At 43.1% G+C, this 9,778-nt stretch overlaps 1 protein-coding gene across 3 annotated transcripts in view; it reads left to right on the top strand.

Annotated features, from left to right (window-relative positions):
* The first annotated feature begins 1,160 nt into the window (after positions 1-1,160).
* AFG2A (AFG2 AAA ATPase homolog A) overlaps positions 1,161-9,778 on the top strand; it is a 195,263-nt gene continuing 186,645 nt past the window's right edge. For all 3 annotated transcript variants that reach the window (XM_074589101.1, XM_074589100.1, XM_074589102.1), the window contains exons 1-5: positions 1,161-1,522; positions 2,422-2,546; positions 3,145-3,302; positions 6,547-6,605; positions 7,739-8,374. In XM_074589101.1, coding sequence (XP_074445202.1) covers positions 1,198-1,522; positions 2,422-2,546; positions 3,145-3,302; positions 6,547-6,605; positions 7,739-8,374 — 1,303 coding nt within the window. In that variant the 5' untranslated portion in view covers positions 1,161-1,197. The remainder of the gene's footprint in view (positions 1,523-2,421; positions 2,547-3,144; positions 3,303-6,546; positions 6,606-7,738; positions 8,375-9,778) is intronic.

Genomic DNA, 9,778 nt, shown 5'->3' with positions numbered 1-9,778 from the left:
CGCTGCAAACCCGCTCTGTAGGATGGGGACATGCAGCCAGACGGCCAGGCGTCCTTCCTCCCGCCACCGGGCCACGGCGTCTGCAAGAGAGAGGAAGGAGAGGAGGGTAAGGGCCGCTGCTACTGCTCTGACACCCCCCCGCCCGTGTTCCCTCTGGTTTTATGCCTTGTTGTGCACAATAGCTTGGGTTAAGGTGTGAAAGTCTGTATTTTCACCTCATTTACCACAGGGTCAAACTACTATCGGGGTGTTACAGTTTGAGGAACCCATGACAATTTATTGTTATTCAGACAATTACTCTACCACCTGGGAAAAAACAAAGGAACCTGACAGTTGAAATATACTTACTAGACTAAGACTAGATAATTAACATAAACAAAAATAAAGAACCAATATTGGTATTGGTACCAATACATAATATACAAGGATTACGCTCGGGCCATTCTCTCAGCAGGAAGCTGTGCACTCCCAGAAGTGGCCAGGAAATGTCGGACACTGCAAGTGCTATGGCTTTGGGAGGAAGGGAAGGGCTCAGGGGTCTGGCACTGGAGCACGACGTTCAAAGGATGGCATCCGTCAAGGGAGAAAGCAAACCTCTCAGCAAGTTTTCTGATTTATTTTGAATGTGACGCTCATAGTATGAAATAACCCTGTCGGCCAGCCTGGGTCAAGTGCCCAGGCCTCACTCCTCATACCTGCACCTGGGCTAACTCGAAAACACCGAGACCTTGAAACCCACGTACTGGCTATAAAGTAAATATTTTCACAAGTTCAGACACAGGCATTAGAAGAGAAGTTAGTCCTAGTATAGCTCACACGAGGACATGGTGTAAGGAACGTGTCAGCGCCGCCATGAGGCGCGGAGCCGCCGCCATCTTGTCCCCATACGACGCGCGATCTGGCGTTTACGCATGAAACCACGGCTTTCACGTTGGGATCAGCCATAAGGCACGGGGGAAAATGGACTTGACTTCCCTTCCCTTCCGCCGCCTCTGCCCGCTCTGTGTGCGTGTGTGGAGGACGACGACCGACCGCCCGGCGCAACAGCAGCGGCGGCGGCTGAGAGGGGTGCTCTCACGGGCCGAGGCGCCATGAGGACCACCGCCGCCACCCCCCACCCCACCCCACCCCACCGGTCCCGGCCCGGCACTTGCCCCGCAGCCACCGCCCGAAGGCGGCCCGCTCCAGGCGGAGGGGATGGCGCAGCTCAGCCAGATTCACGCTCACCCCCCCGAACTTGTCCGGCCGCGGCCTCAGCCCCGCCAGGGCCCCCCAGCCCCGCACCCGCCACAGCCTCACCATGGCTGGGCAGGGCGGCGGAAGCGGCCGCCCATGGGGCGGGGCCGCCCTCTGCTCCCGGAACCGCTCGGCGGCAGCTGGCGGGTCAGCATGTCTGCCTCCTCCAGAAGGAAAAGCAAGGGGCGGCCGGTCGCGGGCGGCGGTTCCCCGCGGGCCGTCCCGTCCCCCGGCGCTGCCCAGGGCGGGCCGCTGGTGCTGGGCGTCACGGACGCCGTGGAGGCCGGTACGGGGGTGCGGGCGGCGGAGACGGGCTGAAGGCGGCGGGTTCGAAAATGAATCCCTACAAAAGCTGGGTTCCCGCTGCCGGTGGCGGGGCCTGGCGGGACCCAGGGGCTGCCCCGTCCCCTTACGGAGACGGGACTGGGGGGGAGGCCTCTCAGGCGAGGTTGAGACCCCGTGAAATTCGCTTTTTATTAGGATGTGGAAGAGTAATGGTTTCCGCAGAAGGTAGCTAAAACTGGGTGGGAAATCCAGCAAGCAGCAGCGTGTAACCGTGGGTGTTTTCAGGCCTGTCAGAAACACCCTCCCCTCACAGCGCGGTTCCCGCCAGGCGCGTCTGGAGCACAAGTCCTGTGAGGAGCGGCTGAGGGAGCTGGGGGTGGTTTAGCCTGGAGAAAAGGAGGCTGAGGGGAGACCTTATCGCTCTCCACAGTTACCTGAAAGGAGGGTGTAGCGAGGTGGGGGGTCAGTCTCTTCTCACAAGTAACACGCGATAGGACAAGAGGAAAAGGCCTCGAATTGTGCCAGGGGAGGTTTAGACAGGATATCAGGAAAAACTTTTTCACCAAAAGGGTTATAAAACAGTGTAACAGGCTGCCCAGGGAAGTGGTGGAATCACCATCCCTGGAGGCATTTAAAAGATGGGTAGATGTGGTGCTGAGGGACATGGCTTAGTGGTGGTTTTGTCAGTGTTAGGTTGATGGTTGGACTTGATCTGAAAGGTCCCTTCCAATCTAGATGATTCTATGAGGGTCCCTGTGCTTCCCTCACGGCTGTTACTGCCTCTCGTGAGGGACTGGAAGGGTTTTGCTACTTGTACTGATTGGGGAGTGCAAGAAATACTGAATTAATCTGATAGGTAGGGAAAAAAATGATGTATTTTTCGTCTCCTGCAAATGCTAGAAGATGACAAAGTTCCAAAAATGTTGCGAAGAGCCCTCGCCCAGCTGTCGCTGAGCAGCATGAAGTCTGCAAACATCTGCATAGGTCGTCCAGTCCTGCTTACCTCTGCCAATGGGCAACAGGAGGTGAGACTCCTTCTTCTTCCTGCAAGTGCTTTTCTGATGCTTTCAGTGTGTTCCTGTTGTATTCAGTAGGGACCAAAGTGGAGCATGCATTGAGAAAGATAATGAGTGTGCTTTTCCATATTTTCTACACTGTAGTTACATGTTTGTCCTCAGTACTGGAAAAAATGCATGTTGCTGATTTTTTCAAGAAATTTGTAAGTCGTGTGTGAATATGTATTATACATTGTCTGTTATATATACACACATGTGTTTTATTTGCAAAGAAATAGTATAGCCCTTTAGTCTTCTTTCTTCATTGATTTGTAGCATTTCCTAGTCAGCACAGCATATGCTTTTGTGCAGAATGTGTAGAGTCCTCGTGCAATTTTTTTAATCTCCTTTGTAGGAAAAAAATATAACCCCTTCCTTCTTGAAAAGTATCTTGGATCATCCCTTAAGAACTCAGTCCTCCTTGTATCTTACACCAGGTTTTAACCTAATCCTTCTTCCCCCTCAGCCCATGTTTTTTGTTACAAAACATTGCTTACTTTAACTGGAGGACTGGAAATAGGTGGGAAGAATCTCAACTGACAGTTGTTTGTTTCGAAACTCTTCCTAGGTCTGTACTGCTTGGCCCACCACAGGCTTTCCAGGTGGGAAAGTTGGGTTGGGTGAAACCACGCAGAAGAACCTGAAAGTAAATCCAGGTGATGCCGTCACTGTGCAGCCTGTGACTGGTGCGGTCATCCAGGCAGAGGAAGTCCATGTAAAGTTAAGGTATGGAACTTGTTGTAACCTAGTGACATACTGTGAGATGTCTGCTTTGCACCACAGACTCTTACCTCTTAGAAGATGCTATTTTTCTCTCTTGCTTTGATGGAGTTAGTACCCACACAAAGTCAAACGTGCAGACGTTTGTAGGATTATGACTAAAGTTTAGTAACTGTTGGCTGTCTGCTGCTAACAGCCACCTCCTCTGTGGGCAGCAGAGTGGCTCAGCTGCTGTACAAAATCTCAACTGAGGAGTGATGCTGTTGTGGAGAATATAATGACACTAAGCTTATTAGTCTTAAGAGATTCTTCCTTTTACATTAAATTAATGAATAGTAATGGTAGCCCAGCACATCCTGAAGCAGAGGTCAAGCTGCCGGCGTTGCATTTGTGTCAGGCAAGGGTGTATAACTGCACGATCAAGACAGATTCTTTAAACTTTTAAGTCACTTGTATAGGATGAGGATGATTTCTACTTGTAGAGTTGATGTCAGGTTAGAAGGAGGCCACGTGGCTGCTGTTGTCATTAGGAAATATGCCGCAAACTGCTGTCTGGGAAGCTCTTGTTGAAAAAGTCCTGCTGTGGTTAAGAGAACAGGCTGACAGGTTGGGGAGAGTGAAGTGACCTTTTTTAACTACTTCCCTTCAAAACTTCTCCTTTGTATATGCATGGGTTTGTGCTCTGCTCTTATTTACTGGAATATTCTTTAGGATTGGAAATTCTCAGAGGTATTTTTGTTTTTTACTTGAAATTCACCCAAAAAAAGAGCAAAAGGTGCAAATCACAGTTGTCTTGAAGTCATAAATGCTTTGAGAAGTTAGCAGTTTGCTGAATGACTTCTGTGGTTGTCATTCTCATAATATTCCACAGAGTCCGTGTTTGGGTTGATAAAGAACCTGATTATAGTTATTTCCTAAATAAAGTTATTTTACAGTATACATTTGAAAGTGTCCCAATGCTTTAATTTCTATAAATTAACTTCACTTCCCTGTCAAACCTCTGTTTTCAAACATGGTGTTATCATTGTCCATTTTAAGGGGGAGATGCTGTTTTCCAGCATATTGACTCTCAGAAATGTTGGCGAGGCAATGTTGCTTTTTGTCAGTAATATAACCAGTTTAGCTCTAATTATAGTTTCACTGTTTAACTTGGCTGCGCATGATTTGTTGACTTCCTGGTGCCAGCTTGCTTTGCCCTCCATGCCTCTCTTCTCACCAGAAAATGAAAAAAATGATATCTTTAGGGCTTTTTGTTATGGCCACTTTAATCCTATAGCAAGTTTTAGTATTATTACATATTGTTTGGTTATAGAGGTGGTTGAAAACACTGATTTCATTAAAAAAACAATCCCACATTAAATTAAGTAATTAAACCTAATCTATTTATATTTCCTCATGTTAATATGCAATTCATTCTTTTTTTAAAGCTGTGACTTTTACTGAAATGTAAGCAAAGGATGAGGTCAGAGGAATTGCATGTAACTTCTGGAATATTTATGATTACTGGAATTTTTTTGGAAACTGTTCCACAGCCAGAGTTTTCCTCTCAGTGAGTCAAGAGTCAGGCTCCAAGGATTGTTATACAGATGTAGCATGAGATTAAAATCATATAAATGCTTGTTTTTCTAGAATTAGCCTTCTCCTACTCTAGGAGAGAAAAAAGGAAAACTGTAATTGGTCTGTTTTAAGCCTCTTAATTTACTACAAACCATAGTGCCATCCTATCATGTAAGAATATACGTTATCAAAAGAATAAGTGGAAAATCCAATTATTCAAGTACTGCCTAGGTTTCTACACACTTTACAGGTGTAGTTCAGTCTCTGCATTAATACCTCTGGGGAGTTGCCTACATGCATAGTTTAGCTTTTTCTTCCAGTGAAAAAATCAATCTGCAACCTCAGACCGTAACGATGTAATTTAGTGCATGTTTATTTGTCAGGAATAGCTATGATATTTTGAGAGCTCTCCTCTGAATTAGCATAATACCCCTCTTTCCCTCAAGTTGCTTTCTTGATCAGTAGAATTGAGAAACAGGTTTTTATTTCCAGGTTTAGAGCTCCCCCCGTTGATCATACTTTTATTTGCAGCAGCTGTGTCTGCTTAAAACGTCTTTGGAGCTGCTGCTGTTCAGCTCTCGGTGTAATGCTTTTCATCATACAGGTCTGAGTGCTTACAAAGGTTGTGGATATTTGTCTGCAAAATGGCTGGAGAGAAACCTTTATTTTGTTGTGAAAACAGAGGGGCTAATGTGTGAGGCTTGTAGAGATTGGCTGAGGCGGGTAAATCCTAAGGAATTAAAAAAAAACCAAACAATAAAAATACGGTTTTATGGGCTTTAATAAACAGTAAAGCTGCAAATGAAACAGGAAAAATATTGTATGGATAAATCATCACTGAAAAATGATTGAATCACCGCAGCCTTACATTACACTGCAATGTATATGTGAGGAGCAGGGAGTGTTAATGATGTCTGTGCTCAGTGGGTTGTAAATGTGTGATGTAAGATGTTTTAATATGAACACCAGAGAAAGCCATTCATGTAAGACATCTTTTACCTTTCATTTGCTTTGGGCTAAGAGCACGTGTGTTCAGTCGTGTGTTAAATCCCAGTGATGAGACAGTGTTTGAGAAAATGCTGTAGTCCTGGCCAGGTTTGGTAAGGGAAGTGACGTAAGGCTTATCTGTTGAGTCAGTTAAATCTGATTAATTAAAAGACTAGGAAATGCATCATGGGGAAAACTTGCGCTGTTTTGGTAGTGGATGTGCAGTGCTTAAGACATGCACACTTTTGCAAATGCTCAAGGTGCTAGTTTAATCAATAAAAGTTTGTGTGTTAATAAAAGTTTGTGTGTTTGCAGGCTGAAAGAGACCTACCTACCTTACCTGTAATTTTTTCAATTCAGTAAACATAGCAATGGCCATTCTGCCTGGTGACATGAGAAGCGTGCATTCCCTATTTGTAATCTTAAGAAATGATAAATACAACCTATGCTATTGTTTATTACATCATTTTGTAAAATTAAATATATACACTTCTTTTGTTACTATGCATCTAATATCTTCAGAGTTAAGATGATATGATCTGAAGACTGTAAAGTGCTCATCCATCTTTTCTGTCCATGGGGTTAAGTCAGATACTGTAAAACAGGTGGTATTCATCATTTTGGTGCCTCAGTGGTGTGGACTCTTGGTTTTGAAGTAGTTACTGCTGCGAAAAATATTTTTTTTTTTTTTTTCTTCCTACCACAGGGACAAAGATGCCACCATTAATGCGGAGGAAATGTCTGTCTGTCTGCTGAGAAACCTAGGTATAAGTTTTGCTGCTCTGACTGTTTAATTTTTGTAGTAAATCATCAAGTTCTGGATAGAAAAGCAAACAGTTACCTCTTCTGTTCTTAATCAAGTTCTTATGGCAAAACAGAGGACGTTATTCCGCTCACACTTCTTTTAGGGATCTGTCTTCTTTGGGCTAAATATTTTTGCCATGCTGTAAATATCTAATTTGCATTAATTGTGATTCCATTCCTTTTGTCTATTATACATATGGCTGAGTCAAGTTTAGCAATTATTGCTGGCCTTCTGGCTGATATCGTGATGAACTTCAGAGTTTACTTGCACCGTGAAGAAAAGAGTGCAATACTATGCATTGAGAACAAGATAAAGGATCAGTATTAATAGTAAATCCTATACTCTGAATCTTTTTTTTTCTTATGTTGGTGGTGATAAGCAAAATTGCTCTTTATTGGGTAGTAGATATGTATTAGTAAGGCAAAAAAAGCAAGGTAAGTTATTCAAGGTAGTGCTGCTCAGAGCACTCACTACAAATTGTTCTACTCAAAAGGGTATCTTCTGGTTTAGGACTTAATAACAGTATTGCTATGCTAAGAATCAGGAAACATGAACTGCATTCTGAATTCATGAGTTTGGCTGGAAATAATAAATCTTGTTTGCTTTTTTGCCTTTGTTTTTTTGTGCCTGTTGGGTGCATTCAGATCACATTTTCTAATCTTTCTCGGTCAACACAAAGGCTAAAACTTTACCTTTTTTAGGCCAAGACTCTCAAAGAAGGTGGGCTAAATATGAAATATTGTGAACCTATAAGGCACACAGCAAATGCAAAATTTCTACTTCTTGCAATACTAATTCCATAACCACCCTTTGTGTGTGCTGTATGAAATTTAAAATGCTCAAGTAAATGATGAGTTTAGTTTGAGAGGTTACATGTGATACTGACAAATGTTTATCCAGTGTGTACAAAAGGATCATTTAAATTACCTGAAATTACCTAACTACCTTTTGTTATATTACCTTATAGCACTCTCTAGGCTTCCTGATAAAAAATTAAATTATTCTGATACAAGAGTGCCTGAATGTTATTGCTGCCAACGTAGATTGACATTTCTCCTTGTCTTTTTTCTTTTCTTTTTTAATCTTCTTGTAGATGGGAAAATAGTTTTACCAGGAAACCTCTTGGCTTTTACATTCTATGGCAAACTTTGTAACATTGTGGTGATGAAAGTGAAAGGAACTGATGGTGCAGAGCTGACCGCCCAGGGCAGTGCCACTTCCAGCGATATGCATGAGGCAGACCTTGAAAGATCTGATTTGGAGACGAGTACGTTAGACTTGTCCTTACAGCTCGGCAAGATGGACGTTGACGATAGTCCAGAGGTTGCATCTATGAGCACGCCAAGCAAACTGATGGATCCAGGTTCACCACTTACATCTGGTCTGGCTGCGGCCGCCAGTGATCACGGTTCTGGTCAGGGAGATAAAACCTACAGCAAGGGAGATGGTGCAGACCTCGCTGGTGATTTGGAGTTGGCTGGGAAAGGAGGCAGTGAGGGATTCCCACTAACTGGCAAAACTGGATCAATAAGCAATACAGACGCTTTTTATTTCATTTCTTCAAGAACTAGAATCAATTTTATTGAAACGAGGACCAATGTAGCAGAAGATGGTGATTGTGAATCCCGAGTCACCTATGATATGATAGGAGGTTTAAGCAGCCAGCTCAGAACTATCAGAGAAACAGTTGAACTGCCCTTGAAGCAAGCTGAACTGTTCAAGAGTTACGGTATGATGCCTAAGAGTTGGCTTTCTTCATTTGATACTAGTTTTTTTTCTTTAACGTGACTTTTTTTTTAAAAAAAAAAAAACCATCCAAGTTATTCCAGGAATATGCACTGAATTTTATGTAACGCTGATCTGGTATAGTTGTGTGTCCAAACAATGTCAAACTGTTCTATAATTATACTGTATGGATACTATGAAGATGTTATTATTAGCTTGTGTGAAAAATATTCTAGTAGGAAATATATTCAGGTATGCATAAGCAGAATTTATAGCAAATAGGAAAGACTTCTATACTTGGGTGTTGGAAAGGTGCAGGTGTTTGTGTTGTCATAATATTTTAATTTGTTCTGGTAGAGTCAACTAATTCTATTTTTTAAATTGAGAAAAACTTGGACAGATAATTCTTGTGCTGTTTTTATCCCTGTATGTTATAGGGTTCCTGCAAAATTTTAAGGAAACATTTGAGCCTCTTTACTCAAAATACGGGCTGGAAAAACTAACATGATAACTGTTGCCATGTATAAAGTTGTATCTAACATATATATGAGCTTAGAGGATTTTTGTGACAAAGATAAAACTCTGTACTGTGTATTTATCACAAATGGATATGTACATAAAGCAGGCTTGTCTGCTCATTGTACTTCTCTAGGTGTGCATCATTGCGAGACAGGGCTCTTGCATGATATTAAAGAAATACTTATAGGTCTTTGAGGCTTTTTATTTCTCTGCCTTACCTTTTCCTACACATACGCTTTAGAAAGGGGGCGATTTCAGTGATCACTGTGACAATTTCCATAAAACACAGGTGGCTCTTTTGGTGTGCGTTGCTTGGTCATGACTGGCAAGTGTCAGTGGGAGGTGTGAGGCATCTTCATCTGTGTGTGGTCCAGCTCAATTCGCTAACCTCCAACCTCAGCATCACCTCATGGTTTTGTGTTAGCAGGAAGTTTGCTTCAGCATCAGCGTTCTTCATACTTAGTCCCAAAAGTACTTGATCAGATTCTTTGCTAATTACATGAGAGATGATGTTTCCTCATGAGTTACAAACCTTTAGTAACCATCCAAATGTTGAGAGTTCTTGTCCACTCATGGGGAACAAGGCTGTCAGGTGAGGTGTGAGACCTTTGGTTCAGCAGCTCTGTTTCTTGCCAGTACCAGAAACACCACATGAGGGAGCAGCACATGCTTTAATGGACTGTTGTGAAGTAACCTGTCTGCAAAGACACTTTATTTCTGTCCTCTGTCAGTTAGGAAATAATTTTTTTCCTTTTCGCATGTATTAGTTCTTAAGATCTGGGCTTTCTGTCCACACCAGCTGTATTATTCTCTGTCACCACTGGGGTGTTACCTGCCCTTCTCTGTCTGGTATTGCAGTACCCAACTGATGTTTCTTCTTTGGTTGTGT

Source organism: Larus michahellis, chromosome 5 (assembly GCF_964199755.1).
Source record: "Larus michahellis chromosome 5, bLarMic1.1, whole genome shotgun sequence".
NCBI lineage: Eukaryota > Metazoa > Chordata > Aves > Charadriiformes > Laridae > Larus > Larus michahellis.
This window is presented reverse-complemented; position numbering and strand designations above follow the sequence as displayed.